Source organism: Polyodon spathula, chromosome 5 (genome assembly GCF_017654505.1).
Source record: "Polyodon spathula isolate WHYD16114869_AA chromosome 5, ASM1765450v1, whole genome shotgun sequence".
Lineage (NCBI taxonomy): Eukaryota > Metazoa > Chordata > Actinopteri > Acipenseriformes > Polyodontidae > Polyodon > Polyodon spathula.
In genome coordinates, this window is record NC_054538.1 from 64243829 (window position 1) to 64265749 (window position 21921).

A 21921-nucleotide genomic window follows, 5' to 3' on the forward strand; every position below is an offset into this window, starting at 1 on the left:
TCTTGGAAACTCTGTCAATTTGATTACATTTTGCATTAACATTCATTATGTTACATTCTACATGATGTAGATCACGGTGACCTACTTATTATACCAATACCTGTAATGTGTTATTTACATCCTTCGTAGGGATACCTGGTCAGTATTTCTTAATTTAACTTTTCTATGCGTTTGTAAATATTTCACAAATATTTTCACTGCTCCTCTTATTCAGTGGAATTTTTCCTTGTTAAAGGTGTTGTTGCTAGGGGTTGAAAATGAAATTAATTACCTCCTGACATTTTCACTGTTCCCCTCCACTGAATGCTACCCTCCCTGTCATGCTGCTGAGTTATGGGTGGTATGGAATTCCCTGACTTTTTTGTAGCTTCAAGCTGCGCCATTGAATTTAATTGTCATTTTTGTAATTAATTTCCTGGCTTTTGTAAACTGCAGTAATACCAGTATTTGTTGTGGAGGCAATAACCCATGACAGGGTGTGCACAGCAAGATATGTCTAGCCGCAAAGCTTAAATCACTATGTACTATGAAATTAGCTGGCGGGTGTATTTCGGTCTATCACAATGGCAGAGACAAAAATAATGGCCATTACTTAGGGTTAACTTAATGTTAATAAACTAAATGAACACAGCACCTCTTGACATGTAAAAAAATGCAGCAGCAATATACAAGATATGCACATTGTTTAACAGAACGATGAACTGATGAAGCACCTCACCAGAAAGGGAAACGCCAAATTACTCTGCAACTTGCGCCTGATTCCAACTTTTGTGTAGCAAGAGAAACAGCGGCGCATTTATCCGTTTGTTTACGTGCCATTTTATAGCAGTGAGATGCACTCGTGGAAATCAGAATACAAAACAATTCAATGATATGACGGTGGTTCTGGATTTAATAAACCAGTAAGTGTCCTTCAAGACACTCTCGCGATGACAAGTTGCTTTTTTACAAAACATTACTGTATCCATTGTGAACGAATCACTGTCAGTGCCAACCAAGGGGTTCTTTTAAGCGAAGTTCCTGTTCCTTTAGCCGGAGCATTTACAATGAGGAAAAATCAGTTTCATCACAAGGGTGTTCCCTTAAGTGTTTTCTTGGGAGGTGCTCCTATATGCAGAGACTACCATATTTGTTTTCAGCTGGTTTTAAAAAACACAATTTGGCATCTTTTTCCTGGTTACTTGGAACATTTGGTGGGGCATTGCAAAAAATAATCTGGCAGTGCTGTGCAGGAGATAAGTTGCAGAAAATCAATATCCCCTTGTGACGAGGCAGACTGCTGTTCAGAGACCCTGTACCATACCTGTAGTTATTGCAGTTTTTCCTCCAGGTCTGGTGAAAAAACACATTATTGTAATTTTAAAATATTAATGTTATTGAAAGACTGTTTTAAAGAGACAGTGTCACAAATCTGTTTGTTTATGTTCCAAATGACAACACTGCCCCACACCACAAAATTGCTGATACATTAATGGTTGAAAATCAAAGTTTAACATGGAAACTAAGTTGAAGCCATAACTACAGCTCTGCTGTCGTGCCACTATAATTCCAGCAATTTATTATGTTAGGAAATGTCAAGCATAGCCCTAAAAGCATAGCTGCTTTATTTAAGTACCCAATTTCATAACCAGTTTGGAGCCAAATCCGAAGTAAATTAAACTGAGACTGAATCAGGTGTAGAGTTTGTTAAGTCATATCAGAGGACTCCGGTACGGCTTTCTGCAGTGTTCGCTTCAGAAATAAGGCTGTTGATGTGAAGTCCTACAGCATTTTTAGTGGACAGCCCATCTGCTCCCCCTGCTTTGCTGTATCTCTGCAGGTATAGATGTGGGTAACGTGGAAGAGATTCAGAAGGGAAGATGGATCAAGTAATCTATAGCCCTGGTTACTTGTTAGTAACGAAATAGGACTACATAGTAAAAATAGCAATCAATTCTGTAGTGTGTAGAGGATTTAAAGATACACTGAGCAGCCATCCTGCTACCACTGAGATATTGCTGCTGTACTGTATTTCTTAATGGTTTTATCTTTGCATTCATCTTATTGCCCTAGATTGACCATGTTACAGCAGACAGATCATGTAATACGGTACTGACTCTCTTTAGTGCAGTTCTACCATAATTTGTCTGGTGAAAACGGATGCCTCAGGCATTGCAGGAAAGAGTTTAGTGAATTTCAAATATATTTTTTTATGTATTTTTTTTTTTTTTTTTTTTTATTTTGGTTACAAAGCTTTATGCGAATAAACTACATTAAAAAAATGATGTTATTTTACTGTATCCATTTTCGGAATTGCTGGAAACCAGAGAAAGAGAATCAGCCACCTAAACCAATACTAATTGGAGCCCATTAATTCTAACTGTGCAGGAGTGAATAATAAAGCTTACTAAAGGTAAGGCAACACTACATCATATGCTACAGTAGGAAGTGATTGTTTACACCACTGCCATTTAATATTGACTCCTGCTGGGAGAGATGCCTAGTCAGGATCACATGGGGGAAGATCAATTAAAGCTGTTTTTGTACCTGTCCAATACCTTTTGGTTATGTTTTGTCATTGCTTTGGGTGGTTTTGCCAATGCAGTTTTCCCAATAATTCGTTTTTTCATGTCTCTCCCTCTGTTTTAGTTTCCCATGACCTTGCTTTCTAAACAGGTAGGTGACACCCCACCTTTTTTTCTAAACCCCACCCCTTCATTTCATCTTTCTGGGTGTGTGTGTCTGTGCCGTTTTTATGCCGATTGTCAAAAGTAATACTAAACTGTACAGCAACATCTGCCCTCCCCCCTCCCCGGTTTCACAGAATCCAATCCAATGGAATCTATTTCAGTTCTGCTTGGTTTTGACGTTTCTGTCCCAGCACATGCGTAACATTCTCAACAAGGTTTCAATGGGAAGAAAATAGATAGAATCTCACCACTGTGTGTGTGTGTGTGTGTGTGTGTGTGTGTGTGTGTGTGTGTGTATATATATATATATATATATATATATATATATATATATATATATATATATATATATATATATATATATATATATATATTATTATTATAGACTGGATTTGAATATAGATAATAACAGGTAGTTGTCATGACATCAAAAACCTATAAATACCTCCTACGTTTTGATTCAGCTATTTGGCTGTTAAACTTCAGCCATTTGAGGAACTTTAAAATAAACTGTTGTTTATTACCTCGTCTGATGAACTCCTCAGTGTGAACTCCTGGTCTCCATTTTGCTTTTTGTTCTCCACTATCACTGTAGTGCAGAGTGGCTTCTTTTATGTGCAACATGTCAGAGACTACGACACAGAGGGGAAGGCCTCCATCGCCCCTGCTTCAGAGAGCGGATAGAATCTGCGCTGCGTCTTCCTCGGGGGGGGCTACAAAAAGACCAGACAGCCCAAAAGAACAACGAAGCTCTTCCGTCTCTCCTCCAAGGAAGTGATCCAGTAAATCTGCACATGAAAGAATTTGAAAGTTTAAACAGGCTCAGACTTCACAGCCTGTAACATATGCGGCAACCGGGGATACTGCAATACAAATGGAGAGGTACAGTCAGCATTACTCCTCCCCTGATGATGACGCTGAGGAGTATGCAGAGGCTCTTGCGCCAATATATATGAATGCTGATGCTGTTTTGAGGAGGATTTCATCCTCTCTCAGTATAAATATCCAAACAGCTACGAAGGATGTGGGTGATTTCCTGAGCATCATTGATGCAAAGGACAAAACAGCCTTTTGAAGGGTTTCCCTTTCATGTGGCAGTCTGGAAGTCCATTGAGGCGATACGAGAGAGATTGGCCTCTGCTACAGCATACCTCCTAAAGGTATATAGATTCTATAGGGTCCCTGCCAGTCAGTACAACCATCTGTTTAAACTATCCAGGATAGATTCCGTCCTATCTACACCAGCGGTGGTTACATCCTCCAGACCCCCAGCATCAGATCGCGCAGACAGGAAGGTTGATACATTCTTGAAAAGGAGCTAAACGGCTTCAACATGCGGTGTGCGAGTCAGCAATTACCAAATGTATGCTGCAAAATACCAACATAAGGTATGGAATCAGTTGTCTGCTGCTCTGCAGACACCCACACCGCAGAATGTTGAACTGACCTTGAAGTTAGCGGAGGAAGGTAAAAATGTATCCAAGATACAACTTCAAGCTAGCTGTGACGCGATTGACACCAATGCAGAGCTGTGGCAAGTGCAGTGGTTGCTCGGTGATGTCTCCAAATTAAGGCATCAGCGCTAACTACAGATACACAAGCCAAGATAATGGAGTTACCCTTCCAGGGGCACTTACTCTTTGGCACCGGTCTCAAGTGCACACTCTCTCACATGAAGGAGGTAGGACAGGCTATTCAGTTTTAAGAGGAACAGAGATAAAGATATTTACTGACAACACCACAGCGGTAAAATGCATCAGCCGTCAGGGGGGTACAAGGTCCTGGAAGCTTTGCCTTCTATCCATGAACATCTTGAATTGGTGAAGAACGCAGGACATCACAGTCCAGGCAACTTGTCTACCCGGATCCCAAAATAATATTGCAGATTCACCCTACAGAGACATGATACCCCCCCACGAGTGGCAGATCTGCCCAAGGGTAATAGACTGGGTATTCAGAACACTCAAAAGTACTTTTCTGCTCCCGCTTTTACCAGACAGCAGCCATGGCAACAGATGGTCTGTCCATTTCATGGGTAAAGGACCTAATGTATGCATACCCAACCCTTCCACTAATCTCAGCAATATTCAAAGTAAAAAGAGACGAGGCCAGCCTCACCTTGATAGCATAACAGGTTTTATATGGGAAGGATACCTTCTTTGGTGCCAAAAAGGACTATATTGCAATGATCTCTGGGGTAGAGATCTGTTTAGTCTCCTGACCCAAGCAAAGTGGAGACCAGTTCACTGTGTGGAGTTCATCATTCTACGAAGAAATCATATTACAGATAATCTTCATCTTCTGGGGGTGTCCCTGAGTGGCTCACCAAGTAAAAGCACAGCCGCGAGGTGTGCAGGGCGAGTCGTACAGCAAGCAAGTTTGTATTTGGAGTAGCAGGTCTTCGCTGGGGATTCTGAAGGCAGCGTCACATTGGCTCTGGTCCTCTCGTGGATTAGGGAGGCAAAACCAGCAGGGACTGAAGTCTATTCAGTTTGTTATGCTCAATACAGACTAGAGCACTGGTTCACGTGGCTCAAGAGACCTGAAGGTTCAGTGGACATCCTCTGATCCCACAACCAGCTTCCTTTTTCACTCGGGAACTCGAGGGCGGATGTCAGCGAGTATCCGACCTCTGGAGGACAAAGACCAGCCCTGCAACTCCCTGGGAGCCTGGCCGTCATGGTTCGCTGTCTGATTTATTTATTTGATTTTTCTCCCAAAATGTGTCCAGTACCTAGTGTGTCAGTTTTGCAGGTGTGACTTTTGGATTCCACATCTCTGTGTAGTAATAATTAGTACTGTATTTTCAGTATTATCAATATTAAAAGGAGATAGGGAAGGACCAGACCACGTTTTATTAGAAATGTCACCATTGCTTATCTAAACCAGAGGTTGAAGAAAGATAACTCCACTCATAACTTCAGAGCGCTATTACAGTGAAGAAAAGGTATCTCAGAACAGCAGACTGAGCTATGGTGCTGTCCTAGTCGCTTGAAGTATATGAACCCATCCTTTGGCTTAATCTAGCTGTCTTAAATGTACTGAATTTTGGTGCTGCCTCGGAACCAGCCAGGGTAACAAAACTACGTAATGCAAACTTGTCCATACGAAGCCCAGTTGAATCCCATATGTGCATGGTTAATTAACTATAAGAAATTCTAAACCTGTGTTTTGAGGCCTCCACTCATTCATTCATCATTCATATCACTCAGTGATGTTAATACATAATTAATTCACCAGGTGATCTGGGTCTCAACTGAGGCCCCTATTTGCATTTGTATTGTTTCCCGTGGGTTTTTCTGTGGTACTACCTACATTCTACCCTGGCTAGGTAAACCACAGCACGTGTGCATACACCACAAACTACTTTAAATCAGTTATGTAAATGTAGTGTATTTATCTTAACCACTATGCAAAAGTGGTGGGATACTCTTTCTACCTCATCTCATTTCACTGACGGGGGACAGAACCCAACATGGCAGTGCATCACACAGCACGCATGACCATGCATTAAGGTTGTTATTTGAGACTGTACCAAAAACCTACCTTTTAAATAACAAAACTGCTTTTTCAAGTGAACAGTGACATGGTTTTGGTGTTATGGTTTACAAGGGGCCTAATCCCTTTACAATGGCAAACAGTCAAGCCCACATAATATCATTCCTGTGAATGACCCCCTCTGCTGTGATGAAATGTCCTGGACATATTATATTACATATTGGGAGTCAATGGGGACAAGCCTCTGGTATCACTTTGGTTATTGTCACATTTCTAGTAATATTCACCTTTACAGAGTTACAACTGATTTCCATCCCACCTAATATCACTTGGGGAAATAAAAGCCTAAAGTGTATTGGTGTTCCAGATATAAAGTACAGCAGTATGTAACATACAATGGGTTTGCATACAGCTTTCTTTTTTGTGTTGTACATGTGCAGTGTGATGGACTCTATATTTAAGAGAAGTGTTATAGTGAACCGGGCAGTAATGTGTGCAGTATTTTAGTTCTACAAACACTTTTGAGTTATTTAATGCTTGTTAATGGGCAACTTCTTATTAAATCAACTGATATTAAAAGGAATTGACCGTGTTTAGAGATCTGTTATTTGTGTGTAGGTTGTTATGATACAGCTTGTTTTTTGTTTCTGTGTAACCTGTAGATTTCACAAACACCACTCCCTTGAAGCAGTGAAATATATATGCAAGCATTTTTTTTTTTAAACTGGTTTTTTAATCTAGGTCAGCATGTCCCCTTTTACTGTTTGACTCTCCTGAGAGTTCCCTGCAAATGTGGATTATTGCTGGTTCTGAGCAATAAACCTTTTTTTTTTTTAATTGCCTGAAAAATGTAATTTTAACATTCCAACTGTGTGTCTTGGTGTTGTGTTATTGTGTCCCCAAACCAGCCACAAAGGCTCAGAGGAGAGACAGTGTGAGCAGCTTCAGGGACACCACACACAGTGGCTTTCGAAAGTATTGACCCTCCTTGGCATTTTTCCTATTTTGTTGCCTTACAACCTGGAATTAAAATTGATTTTTTGGGGGTTTGTATCATTTGATTTACACAACATGCCTACCACTTTGAAGATGCAAAATATTTTTTATTGTGAAACAAACAAGAAATAAGACAAAAAAACAGAAAACTTGAGCGTGCATAAGTATTCACCCCTCCAAAGTCTCTACTTTGTAGAGCCACCTTTTGCAGCAATTACAGCTGCATGTCTCTTGGGGTATGTATCTAGAAGCTTGGCACATCTAGCCACTGGGATTTTTGCCCATTCTTCAAGGCAAAACTGCTCCAGCTCCTTCAAGTTGGATGGGTTCCGCTGGTGTACAGCAATCTTTAAGTCATACCACAGATTCTCAATTGGATTGAGGTCTGTGCTTTGACTAGGCCATTCCAAGACATTTAAATGTTTCCCCTTAAACCACTCGAGTGTTGCTTTAGCAGTATGCTTAGGGTCATTGTCCTGCTGGAAGATGAACCTCCGTCCCAGTCTCAAATCTCTGGAAGACTGAAACAGGTTTCCCTCAAGAATTTCCCTGTATTTAGTGTCATCCATCATTCCTTCAATTCTGACCAGTTTCCCAGTCCCTGCCGATGAAAAACATCCCCACAGCATGATGCTGCCACCACCGTGCTTCACTGTGGGGATGGTGTTCTCAGGGTGATGAGAGGTGTTGGGTTTGCGCCAGACATAGCGTTTTCCTTGATGGCCAAAAATCTCAATTTTAGTCTCATCTGACCAGAGTACCTTCTTCCATATGTTTGGGGAGTCTCCCACATGCCTTTGGCAAACACCAAATGTGTTTGCTTATTTTTTTCTTCAAGCAATGGCTTTTTTCTGGCCACTCTTCCATAAAGCCCAGCTCTGTGGAGTGTACGGCTTAAAGTGGTCCTATGGACAGATACTCCAATCTCCGCTGTGGAGCTTTGCAGCTCCTTCAGGGTTATCTTTGGTCTCTTTGTTGCCTCTCTGATTAATGCCCTCCTTGCCTGGTCCGTGAGTTTTGGTGGGCAGCCCTCTCTTGCCAGGTTTGTTGTGATGCCATATTCTTTCCATTTTTTAATAATGGCTTTAATGGTGCTCCGTGGGTTTCGGATATTTTTTTATAACTCAACCCTGATCTGTACTTCTCCACAACTTTGCCCTGACCTGTTTGGAGAGCTCCTTGGTCTTCATGGTGTCGCTTGCTTGGTGGTGCCCCTTGCTTAGTAATGTTGCAGACTCTGGGGCCTTTCAGAACAGGTGTACATATACTGAGATCATGTGACAGATCATGTGACACTTAGATTGCACACAGGTGGACTTTATTTAACTAATTATGTGACTTCTAAAGGTAATTGGTTGCACCAGATCTTATTTAGAGGCTTAATAGCAAAGGGGGTGAATACATATGCACGCACCACTTTTCTGTTATTTATTTTTTAGAATTTTTTTAAACAAGTTATTTTTTTCATTTCACTTCACCAATTTGGACTATTTTGTGTATGTCCATTACATGAAATCCAAATAAAAAATCCATTTTAATTCCAGGTTGTAAGGCAACAAAATAGGAAAAATAGGGGGGTCAATACTTACGCAAGCCACTGTACTAGGCACAGTTCCTTAAAAGCAAATTGCATTTGAAGACCTATTGTGGCTCAAACCTGTGGTGGTATATCATTGCTCCATTTACTTAAAAACTTTAGGCTAATTTTTTTAAATAATTAATACAGAATTTTAGTGATTTCATATTTAGGTACCGTTCTGTCCTTTATTAAGGGGAATTTGAGGTGTTGAGGAGGACATTTTTTGGTCTCTGGAACCAATCGAAGATTATAACAAGGAAACCAATGGGGATTTCATTTCCGTTATACGAGATTTCGCCTAACACAGTTTTCAAGGAACAAATTACGCTCGTATAAAGAGGGATCACTATATATATATGCACTTATCGGTCACGCGCGATTTCCGACTCTGATACAAAGCTCAGTTGTTCAATGTTACAATTTATTTGATTATCATTTGGTTATTGTGTTTTTTTCACATGTGCAAATCAGCTGTCTTTACTGTGCAGTTACACAGCGCTTCCTCCAGTTTCAACTGATGAAAATGCAGCAACAACAAAACTAGAACAACGATTCCATCTGCGGTAATGTGAAACAGTTGATCATTAAACAGTTTCAGATACTGTGATGTATTTTTTTTTTAAATCTGTGCTCTTTAGTTGCTTCTGTGCATTTTCATTTGCAAGTGAACTGTGACATTAGAGCCTTTTTAAGCAGCACTATAGTTCTATAGTACTTTTGAATACTAACTTGGACATTTGTTTTAATTTTGTGTTGTCTTTTTTTCTGAATCTTTTGCTAAATTACATTGCCTTTTACATTTTACACAGTTCTGTGCACGGGTAACATTTTGATTTAATTTTGCTGTTGGATTGTTTTAATGAGGAATTTTGCATACTGCTACAATACCGGATTTAAAAGTGTGTACTGTATTAGTTCATGTGTCCAGTCGTCTCTTTAGGCAAGTGATATTTTCAGAATCATATTGTTCTTTATTTAAAACACTTCTGTTGAAAATATAATACTATACCAACAAAACCAACTACTGTGCATCTAAATGGAAGCCTACTTACTTTCAGCTTTGTATTTTTGTTCCCTGAAAAACAGACAAGGGTTGGAACGGGCCAAAATGAATTAATCAGATATGCCTCACACTCTTTTAAACATCACTGAAGTCAACATTTTATAGGGTCAGATATGTGAGTCAGGGTTGGCTGATTTTAAATCACTTGATTTAAAAGAGATAGATAAATAATATTTTTTTAATTTGAATCATTGTTTTATTTACTACCTATTTTATATAGTGTCACAAGGAAAAGACATGCAAAGTATGTTTTAAAAATCTTTTATTATCTTAAACTTTTACTGTCTATAAACTAAAACTGTTAGGGCTATATTCTGATCGCAGCGCAAATGCGAGTGCAAGCGCGAACAGCGCTTACCCCTGACTGTGACGCATAAATGGAGTGAAGATGTAAAAAAATATATACTGCGTTGAAATGTTATTTTGAAGACTTGCTTTGTATTGCCCAGTTATAGAGCGCCTGCCTCATCATTAACATATTCGCCAAAGTGATTCTGATCACAGTGCAGTGGCGTCCCAAATAGACAATAGAGCAGTGTGTTAAGACCCGCTGAAACCAGGTTTATTTAGTGGTGCAATCAAGAACTTCATCAATTGAACACACTGTGAAAAGTAAAGTAGTCCTAAGTAACAATTACGTGTGTTTGGACTGATGCAGAAAGAGGAAATCAAAGAAAGAAAAGTAAAAGAATGGCTGGAATGAGTGAGGGGGATTTTTCTCTGGCATACTTCATCACTAAATTCTTGTTCGTTCACATTTAGAGGATGACACAATGATGAATAATTATCTTATGTATTGATTTAAGATTGAGTAATTTAGTTTGTTATGTAACTATTCACAAACCACCATTTACAACATCCTTAAATAAACAGTTTGGAGGTATTGTAGAGCTACAACTACAGTACTACAAAAACAATTCCATAATTTAAAAATAAATACATTTTAAAAATCAATTTAAATAAAAAAAAATGTTAATTTAAGTCTGTTTATATATTATATGCCTGTCCATGTGTTTTGTGAAGGTATTAAATTTTTTTTATGTAAACTTTTTTAGTCAATTTATTTTTTTACAATTAAATTCACGACCAATATATCTATATATATATATAATATATATATATATATTATAATAATCATTTAAATATCAAAAAAATCACCAACCGTGATGCGAGTCTGACTAGTTCTGTAGACGTTTTGTTACATTTTCTGTCCATTACTATGTTGGTAGATGTAGCAGGCAGTCGGGCCTTTGCTAAAGACACACATCTGGATCAATACAGGGATTAGACATTTTTTGGAGGTTACTGCACTAATTAATCGATCGGATAATGCTTTACATGGGTGACCTCATTGCTAAGTAGGATAGGCAGTTTGTCTCCAGGTGCATAATTTAACAAAAAGAAAAAACGTTTGTAATAGGTTGGAGAGGATGGATTCAAACTAATCATCAGTTAATTCTGCTTGTCTGTTTCCTCAAAGGGTTACCTCCCTAACCCACTTCCCCACAAGTCGGTCTACAGGTTTTTTTTGTTTAATTAAGCTCTCATTCTAATTTATCATTCTATAGCTGCTTTGCTTACATTCATGGAAACGTATTAAAATATTTTAACCTAAAGAACCAAACAAGTACTGTTCAGTGACAATGCTGCTGTAATCCAGCATATTTGGTGTAATACTGTAACAATCTCGGTTCCCGCAGGCAGGCGCCTCACACAGGGCAAGGCAGTCCACACACAGGCGGAGGGCGGGCACGAAGCAGGGACCTCTTGCACTAAAGCATAGCGCCGATACCTTTGTACAAAAGAGCCGGCTCCTTTGCAAGGAGCGTATATCGGGCTTATGGCTTTGTATGTGATTACGTCACCTACCAGCCCTGCTGCTGCCTTCCCCCGTGCACGCTACACTCTCCCCTGCCAGCCTCAAGTCCGTCCCCGACTTGCTCACCAGGCTATAGTCTGACGAGTGCGTGCCAGGGTACCTGTGTCCACTTCTGACACCAATGTAGCGATCTCGGTTCCCGCAGGCAGGTGCATCACACAGGACGAGGCAATCTACACACAGGCGGAGGGCAGGCGCGAACCCAGGACCTCTCGCACCTTTGTACAGCGGTATCAGCGCTATGCATTAGTGCGAGAGGCCCTGGGTTCATGCTCGCCCTCCGCCTGTGTGTGGATTGCGTCACCCTGTGTGATGCACCTGCCTGCAGGAACCGAGGTTCGCTACAATACTATAGATAACGCTGAGGCTGAAAACTGAGATTCCTTCAGGGAACTACAAAAGTGAACATGCTATGCTAATTTTATTACAATTAATTACCCTTGTAATTACTGTACAAGAGTGTATACCTTATTACCACACGTTGCTGTAGTAGTAACTGGCTTGTTAAATACTGAATTGATTAATATCAGCAGCTGATGATGAAAGCTGGTGCGGCCAAATCTCCCCCCAGTAACAGAACAAGCAGCTGGCTGCCCATTGGCTGATGGTGATACAGTAACTAGGTCACTGGTACAATTGAAATTCAGGTGCATGATCATTTCTTTCTCTCGTTTCTTTTCTCTTGTTTCCTAGATAATTGTTCAAAGGCATTTTATCTAGGAATCCCATTAAGCAACACAAATGTTTGTGTTTGTTTGTATTCAGTAAATTATATAATCAGGGCAGTATAAATAATCTCTTTCCCTGGTAGCATAGACAGAGATGTCTATCTACATATTTTATTGTACTCCAAGGTGGATGAATGTGCACAGTGAAAAGGATGGTTAACACTTTTAGATTTATATTATGAGGAGAATTTTAGTATGGGTATTCTTTAGAACCAGTTATTGAGGGTGTGAATTTAGCTCATAGTGGCCTACTTTTTTCATGAGCTTTCACCTCTGAATAACTGAGCTATGGACAGCTACATTGTGAGAAGTACTCTGTTAAATTTGGAAACTTTGCATTACCATTTTTTACCAGGCGTTACTCCATCTGTACAATAAGCCATGGTGACCGTTTTTTTTTTATTTTTTATTTTTTATACACAACGTTAGTCTGTTTTTGGAGTTCCACTGTGAATTGCAATTTGTTGATTACATTCAATCATGCTGTACTGTAGTAGTACCATATTCATGTAGCATAAAGCTTCAGCTTTACCCCACACTTTCTATATGAAGTCTGGGGTAAAGTGGCAGATCATTTGTTGCTGCTTTGGTGTAGTGCTTTCATTTCTGATCAGCCAAGATGCTCCAGTCTCAGGATCGGTGTTTGTACCAAAGCCAGTATCCAGACCAGTGGCATATAATACCTTATCAGAAACGAATTTAATGTGTATGTAATGTGCACCAGCATTATTTAATTATGTTGAAATGATGCTTTCTGTCCACAGGAAGTACTTGAAAACAAGATGTTACTTTTTAGCATTCTTTCCTGTGTTATATAAGCAAACCTCTAAGGGGAGTTTATATGCTTCGGTTAATCCATCACCACTCCCACTTCTACAACAACTGTTATCTGAGAAGTCATTGGAGATATAGACAACGTTATTTTCGTGTGATCTAAAATGGTAGCTATGTTGTGGCTTTCATCAGTTTCCTCTGCTATCAGACGCAAGTACTAGGAGTATTCTTTACAGCAATTGCTTTAGTCAGAGCTGTCTTTGTGGGCTACCATGTACAAACTATTGTACACTTGGTTATCATAACCATTTTTAGGTTTCAGTCAGGGTATTGTATGAACTATATAATACTGGGTTAATTACTGTACTGTTAACTGTTTCCACACTGTACAATTTACAGCATTTAGGGTTTAATAATAGTAAGTGCTGTAATTGTGGTCGTGTTGTTCATTGTCATTCTGCATGGGTTGTAATGTTTTGCAGTTGAATTATCGCTGCTATCTTGCTTGGCAGATCAATACTTGAGTTCAATAAGCTCTGCAATCCCAGAAAGCCAAAGAGAAAGGTGAAATTTCTTCCGACTGCTGGGCTGAAGGCTCCTCAAGGACAACCAGGCTTACAAACTAGACTGTACTGCAGCCCTATGTTTTAGCTGTGTCCGACATGTTTAGAAAGTACTGTATGATGGATTAGTTATAGACTACCCTGTACAAATAGATGCCTTGAGTCATAAATGCCTAAAAAGCTTTTTTTTTTTTTTTTTAAATCTAATTAAAAGAACAAATTCCAGCTGTCCCAAGCAAGGATATTAATTAGCTGTGATAACCAGCTGTTTCGTAGTAAATGTGCTTCCTAAGTTTCTTTTTAATTATATGTGTTTTGCAGTAAAGTAAATGCAAGTTGACACTTGCACTGCTATTAATCCCAGAATATTAAAACTGTACTGTTGTATCACTGAACACAATATCACACAGATAGCTGGAATGTGTTTTAAATTGCTGTACTTTTATTGTCTGCATTAACTGAGTTGGTAAAAATGTAATTATTAATATTCAAGACTTCTTTAACAAAAGAAAAACCTCAAATTGGCATTATCACAGGTCCTTCGTTTCTTTTGGTACTTTGATTGTCTTTACGTTCTTTCAATCAGGATATAAAAATTCAAGTAGAAAGCTACATTATTTAAGTAGCAGAAACCTTTACTTCTATAGTGTCTGCATATTCCAATTTAAAGTATGAAATCCAAGCACAGAAACAAAGGGGTCAAGAAATAGTGCTCCCAAGATTTGATATTAAATAATTTGTTAGCAGTACTTTTTTAATGAAATATTGCGTTTTGTGTGCCAAACTGTTTATGAAAAGTTTTAAACTGCTCTTTGTATTCCATTGCTTGCAGGCCAGTAGTTTACTTTTTTTTTTTTTTTTTTTCAAAGGGCAAACTACTGTAAGGTGAAGTTTGATTTTTGCTTGAAGTCAGTAACAAAGCCATAAAAATATGCTGCCTAATCTGTGAACTCCAGAGCGACGGGCGAAGTTCTAAACACATCTAAGCCTCTAATTAGACTTTAGCAGAAAAGTGATTGTTACACTGCAGATAAATGTGGCAGGCGATCAGTGTGTCACTGAACTTTCTCCATATCAGGCAACTTCTTAATTATTGTGCGAGGTGCGGCAGCATGTGACCTATCCATTCATTTAAAAGCCTATTTGCCTATATATGCAGTATAGACTGACATGACCTCTTTTGCACAATTCAATTATTTCTTTTTCTAGTAGTCACTGATGCCTTTTAACTTTGAAATGCTCAATATTTTTGCTACTCGTATCCTTTTCATGCTTTTTTTTGAGGCCACAATTTCACATTAAGCTAAGTAAGATTTCCTCACAGGTGCTACAATATGCTTTTTTTTTTTTTTTTAACTTGTGTGGTTACAGGTTGCAAGAGTACTGTAAGAGTAATAATTTACAGTATGTACTGTAGAAAAGTAAAGAACACACAGTTATCTAGGAACAAAGTGCTTCTTAGAAAAATGAGTCTACATCACAGAGGCAGTGATGCAAAAGACCTGCATTACGTTTGCAACCTGGATCGTGAGCTTGTCACTTGAGATTTCATCAGCTGTGGCTCATCGCATTTGTCTGCTAAAATATTCACTCTTTTGTGCCTCAGGAAGAGCCAACAACACAAAGAGGCTCTGGCCCCTTGAGAAATAATCATTGCTAGCTAGTGCAGCGGCATAGTGCAACAGCAACACTCAGATGTCAGGAGATGTTTTCACAGTGGGCTTTGAAGACATGTCATTAAGTCACACTTGCTTGTTGGTTCATACAGTGAGCATCTGCTGCTGTCATCAAAAGCCTTCATTGGGTTTCCACCTGGCAGCTTCAAAAGTTACAAGATGGCCAAGGGGGTTTTGTCAGTCGAGGATGATAACATAGAAAACAACAACAACGATCCCTTTTCTAGGGCCAATTGTGTTCTACGGTACTAGTGCAGTGCAATTGCCTCTTGATAATAGTGACTTGGTTTGTGCAAATTATTAGTTTTCCCTGTTATTTAGGAGGATTAGTGTTCTGTGGCAAGATTCAGTACTATACAGAATGCAAATGTATTTATTATCCTTTACTGCGTATGCATAGGATGAGCCTGTCTGTTCAGAACTGTAGGACTTTTCACACTACACCACCAAAACCGGTGTTGAGTCGACACGGGGTCACCCCGGGGTGACTCCCCCCCGAGTTCAGCCCTGCATGCATTCACATTTGCTGTGCTCTACAAAATGTCCAACATGGCTCCCGACATGGCGCTCATTTCTTTCTGCTTTATTGCAAGCTGTTTTTGATTACTTTGCGAAGGAGGGCTCGTGTACAACAAGCTCTGAGGAAGAGCAGGCAATGTGTGCTCTGTGCAAGACGTGACCTTTTCAGGTTACTACTACAACAATCCCAAAACGATCTCTCTTTTTATATTATTTGCTTTATTTTTACTTAATTTTGTGTGTAGGCTACATATTTGTAGAGGGTTCATTGTGCAATCAAAAGTACTTTTGTTATTTCTTATTGTCTATACCAGTCCTGGTCCTGGAGCACCTCATCATTTCTCTGTAACACTTTTTAAAAATGTTTTATTTACAACTGCGCTCTGATGCGTGAACCTTGCCCCTTTGATGTTTTGTTTTTGGCTACTGTCATGCATGTTTTCAACCCTATGGCTAGCGTAACCCTGTTGCATTCACATTTAATTTTTCAACCCGAGGTGAGCGCTTCATCCTGGGTTGAACATTTTCAACCCTTGTTTCTGTCGGGGGTGAGTTCACCCTGGTAAAACATTTTTGTCTTGGGTTGAAACTGGCAATGTGAAAGCGCTTGCTGTTCGACTCAGGGTCTACCCGGGTCGAAATGGCTAGTGTGAAAACCCCTTATGTAAGTTCTGAATATATCTAGAGAACCGCTTATCTCATTTGAGAGAATCTGCCTTTTATATCTGTTTAGAAGGGAACATCTGTTGCTGCCTTTGCCTTTTCATCTGCATCTTTGGATAAATCCTGTGAAAGAACGGAATATCCATAAGTATGTCTTTAATTACAGTATACATTTCAGTGAGTTTCTACTGGCTGCACATACAATGATTTCTTGGTCATCTCTGCCCAACAGAGCACCTTCAAGTTATTTCATAAAGCATGCAAGTTGGACACTTGCAGTAACTGCACACAGTCAGATAAGCAATGCTTTTATCAACCTAGGAAGATGATGCTGTATTTGTCTTTTAAAACTAATCTCTCTGCTCTGAATTAGGTTTTGGGCTGATACATCACTCAAGAGATGCCTGGTTTCTTTCTCTAACGATTCTTTGCTTGTGTATTGTGGACCTTTATTGCTACTTCTCGAAGGGGGAAAGTGAGGGAATACCCTTCCAAAATGTCAAGCACTAGGAAGGTGCTTTTCAAAGCCTCTTGTCTTAAATGTTTTTCTCCACTAGTTTGTGTTGTGTACTGGTTTAGCAATTTCTCCAAGCAATCAGAAAATAAGCATTACAAACTTGTTTGTTAGTTCAGAATAGTTCAGTGGTAGAGTGAACCATCCTGTTTCTGACTGCGATGGGACCAGAGTCAGGGTGGATATGTAAAAAGCCAGACAAATGAGTCCTGTTTTAAATACAGTTATACACAGCTGTAACACCATCAGCAATGGCAGCACACTGAGCACATACAGTACAGTGTACGAAAACCTTGGTGGAATCTGCAATCTGAACTAGTCTTCTCTGTTCAATAATAAACAAACCTCCGGCTGTCCGCCCGGCTGTCGGCGGTTTCGACTTGCTTACTCATTCTTCGGTTTCCAGCCCTGGTTCTGGTTCTTTGTCACTCACTCACTTGATCATGGCAGATATGTGGATACACGACAGATTACTGTATTTTTCTTATTTTATTTTTTGTATTGCTTTGTTGCACTAATGTCCATTGAGATGATCCGAGATGACTACTATAGCCATCCAGATTCACCAGATCTAGTCTAAACCCTGAGGTGTATTCTGTGTTATGTGAGTTATAATTCATGGTAAGGTGTACAATATGTGTACACAACAGTAACTATACACATTTTGAGTAAATGACAGAGTAAAACAAGTGGGTTATATTTAGTGTTTTAGTATTTAATAAAAATAGGAAAAAAATTCTCCTGTCTTCAAAGTTCACTTAATGCACTGATATACTCAAACATACAGTAGAATAATGTGCATTCTGTTTAAAGTCTTTGTACCAGCATGAGAATAACTGGCAACTAAGAACAAAAATGTGTCAGCAGTGCTACAGTAACACTCCTTATCTTGGCAGTTGACTAATAAATAATATAAAGGAAATAAAGCCCTGCATCAGTCTGGATTCCAGGCTATTCTCAGCGCAGATTCTAATCCTGTTGTGGTCTTACTTTGTTTGATACTAAGCATCCATCTTCCTAGTGCAGAAATGCTTGCACGTACATTTCTGTGTTCTTTTGAACCCTCATTTAAATGGTGCTTTGTCCTGGTTTAGAATGTTTTCATTTTTTATTCTTTGTTATAAATCATTTTCTGGTCAGTTTTTGTGTTTATTTAAATATAAATAATGAAGCTAGCTTCAGTAGAAACATTTCGATCAGATAACTGCAAAGCAGCAGGCTGCAGCAGCCCAACCTGGATTCTGTGCTGCCAGTGACACACACGCAAGAGAAATCCTATGTTACTTTCGTTTTAGAATAAAAACTTTTGTTTTTACAGGTTTGTATGTACATATACCTGTTTACGCACTAGTTTCTTTTTAAAATGTTTATTTTGTTATAATTTTTTTTAAGTAGTGCTTTATATGTGGGAAGTTAGAAAATAAACCCTTTTATGTTTAATTGTTCATTTAAATAGTGTTTCAGCTGTGCAGATGTTTGATATGATGTGCTTGAATAACACGAGTTGTATCGGATAGTTGTCTTTCATTTTAATATTGATGTTTAAAATGTAACCATCAATGACTGTTAGCGGCGTTTTTTAGGTATGAGTATAGCCGCAACGGCTCTAGTGTTAACTTGGTAATTTTTGTGGCGCATATGTAGAATAATATTGTCTGGCATTATGTTCGAGTACTTGAAATTTTTAACACTTGAGTACTCGAGGACTAAATTACTCCAAATTCCAACCCCTAGATATGCTCCGCCTTTCCCATTGAAGTTTTCCCTGCAAAATAGTTTTTTACCTAGTCTGATGAACTCCACACAGAGTGAACTCCCGGCCTTTTTGCTTGGGTCAGGAGAACAAACGGATTTCTGTCCCAGAGGTCATTGCAATACAGTCCTCTTTGGCACCAAAGAAGGTATCCTTCCCCCATAAACCCCCCCTCCAATTGAGCATTGTAGTCCAAATTTCTCCTGCGATTGCTTGGGTGCGGACTCCGTATTGGCATTCGCGTTTGTGAGTTTTTTTGTTTAGAAAGGAAAAGAGAAAAAGTAAGTCATTTTGCTTCCTTTTTGCTGTCAGCTAGTTTTGTTGTGTTTTAACTCTTTACAAAAAAAAAAACTTTAGTCTTCTCCATTACCTCTGTTTATACGTTGTGTGGCTCTCCACTATCACTGTCTTGCAGGGGAAGAGCTGGGTCACCCCTTTCTCAGCGATCTGATAGAGTCCACGCTGCATCCTTTTAGAGGGCTACAAAAAGACCTGGCAGCCCAAAGGAACAGAGAAGCTCCGCCATGTCTCTCCCAAGGAAGCACACCAGTAAATCTGTGCTTGGGTGCGGCAGCAGGCAGAAAAACATGCCTCCTATGACCAGGGACCAGTTCCTCTAGTGGATGAGGGAATTCAAAAATCTTAAACAGGCTCGACTTCCACAGCCTGTAACCCATGCGGTGGGGTCTGGTACTCCAATGGCTAGAGATGTGTACAGTCAGCATTACTCTGCAGAGGCAACCGACCTGGTGGGGGGTGACGTCATCAACTCCGCCCCTGACGAGGACTCAGAGGAGCCTACCCCAGAGAATATTGAACTGGCCATGCAGTTAGCAGAGAAAGGCAAGAATATATCAGGCAGGCCGTGATGCTATTGACACCAACACCAGGGCTGTGGCAAGTGCGGTGGCTGCTCGGAGGTGTATCCAGATGAAGACATCGATTCTAACTCCAGATGCACAGACCAAGATACTGGAGCTACCCTTTGAGGGGGACTTGCTCTTTGGCACAGGACTCAGGGAAGCAGTGTTCCAGATGAAGGAGGCGAGACAGGCTGTTCAGTCCTGTTGAACAGCAATGAGAGGCACACCATTTAGGAGAGGCTCTTTCAAAACAGACGTTTCTTTAAACATCAGCCACAACATTCCTCATTTGAGAGACGACCATTTTCAACATGGACAAGGAGCCAGACCCTCGTGGTCATTTCAGAGGAGGTGGTAAGCGCTCTACTTCTTCCTGACAATTCTTTCCATCCCATGCCTATTCCCTCCCTTGTCTGTGCCAGTGGGGGGTGGGTTTCTCATTTTTTAACAAGCTGGCAAAACATCCGATCCCTGGGTCAACCTCATCCTCCAGTAACAGGCAACATCAAAACACTAATGGACTGCTCATGGCCAAAAGGAGACTTCCTACAACAAGAGCAGGGTCATTACTCAAAATACTTTTTAATTCAGAAAAAAAAACTGGTGTTCAGAACTATTCTAGACCTCAGAGGTCTGAACAAGTACATCCTGTCAGAAAGGTTTAAAATGGTATCACTAGCCACCATTACCAAGATGGTCCAACCAGGAGACTGGTTGGTTGATTTCCATAGATTTAAAGGATGCCTACTCCATCTGCTTATACACAACAGCTACAGGAGATATCTCAGTTTCTCCATCCAGAGCCGTCCGTAACAGTTCCGGTTACTTCCTTTTGGGATTACCACAGCTCCAAGAGTGTTCACCAAGGTGATGACCGAGATGGCAGCACATCTCAGAGGTATTGGCATCCACATCTGTCCTTACCTTGAGAGCTTCCTCCAAGGAAAAAGCCTTAGAACACAGGGACAAGGTTCTTCTATTTTTAGAAAACCTGGACTTGATGGTCAGTCAGGAAAAATCATCACTCACCCCAGCTCAATCTGAGAGCCCAGTTCAATACACTAACAGGAAGAGTGTACCTCATGGAGGAGAGCGTGACCACAAGTAGTCAACTGGCAGGTCACTTCAAAATAGGAGCCTGACCAACAGCACTGCTATTCCAGCAGTATTAGGGCAGCAGCAGTTTCCCTCATGTGGTACAAGATTACACATGAGGTATAGACATCTTTGAGTCCTTTCTTCATGGAACTCCTCCCTTCCAGATTCCTTTCACATCAAGGTCACCCCGGGAGCTGCAACAGAAAGCAGTTGGTGGCGACTTTCACCCCAGTGAGTATGGTGCTGCCACTATCTCCAAATCCCCCTACACTTCGTCTTCACACAGACGCTTCCCTGAGATGGTGTGGAGCACACTTGTCGGAGACGTAGGTTCAGGGTACCTGGACACCAGGACAGACACACCTCCACATAAATAACATGGAGCTTCTGCCAGTCTTTTTAGCACTGGGACACTTCAGCCCAGTTTTAAGAGGAAGGGAGATAAAGATTTTTACCAACACCACCACAATAGTAAAATACATCAACAACCAGGAGGGCACCAAGTCTTGGGAGCATTGCCTCCTGTTCATGCAGCTCTTAGAACACAGAACATTACAGTCCATGCAACCTATTTAACCAGATGTGAAAACAATAAGGCCAGCCTCACCTTGATAGCACCTTACTGGCCCAAAAGGTTTTGGTTTTCAGAAATCCTGTAAGTGGCTACTCTTACCAGGGAACCATGATCTGCTGTCCCAGAACAACTAGAAGATACTCCACCTCAATCTGTCAGTACTTCAACTGACTGCCTGGAGTTTGAACAACAATTGCTAAAAGAACAAGTAATATTTGCATCTAAGAAACCTTTCACTTTCCATGCTTATACAGGCAAATGTAGCAAATTTTTCTGCTGGTGCAATTCAAAATCCATGCACCATACAGCAGTCTCTCTGTCAGAGCTTTTTTTCCTATTTAAGTCACCTGTTTCATAGGGGTATTTCTCTTTCCTCCATCAAGGTTTATATTGTTGCAATTCCCATCATTTTACCTGGCTGGGAAGGCCATCCAGTAGGCTCTCATCCTACGATACCTAGATTCATTAGGGGGATTAACCATCTAAGTCCCCCAGGTAAACACATTGTTCCT

The 21921-nt window shown here is 40.1% G+C and overlaps 1 protein-coding gene across 13 annotated transcripts in view; it reads left to right on the forward strand.

Moving 5' to 3' along the window:
* The window catches only part of LOC121316157 (serine/threonine-protein kinase MARK1), an 85551-nt gene that overhangs the window by 37421 nt on the left and 26209 nt on the right, over positions 1-21921 (forward strand). For 8 of the 13 annotated variants that reach the window (XM_041251007.1, XM_041251002.1, XM_041251005.1 and 5 more), the window contains exon 4: positions 2629-2655. The exons of the other annotated variants lie outside the window; for them this stretch is intronic. In XM_041251007.1, coding sequence (XP_041106941.1) covers positions 2629-2655 — 27 coding nt within the window. The remainder of the gene's footprint in view (positions 1-2628; positions 2656-21921) is intronic. 13 annotated transcript variants of the gene reach the window in all.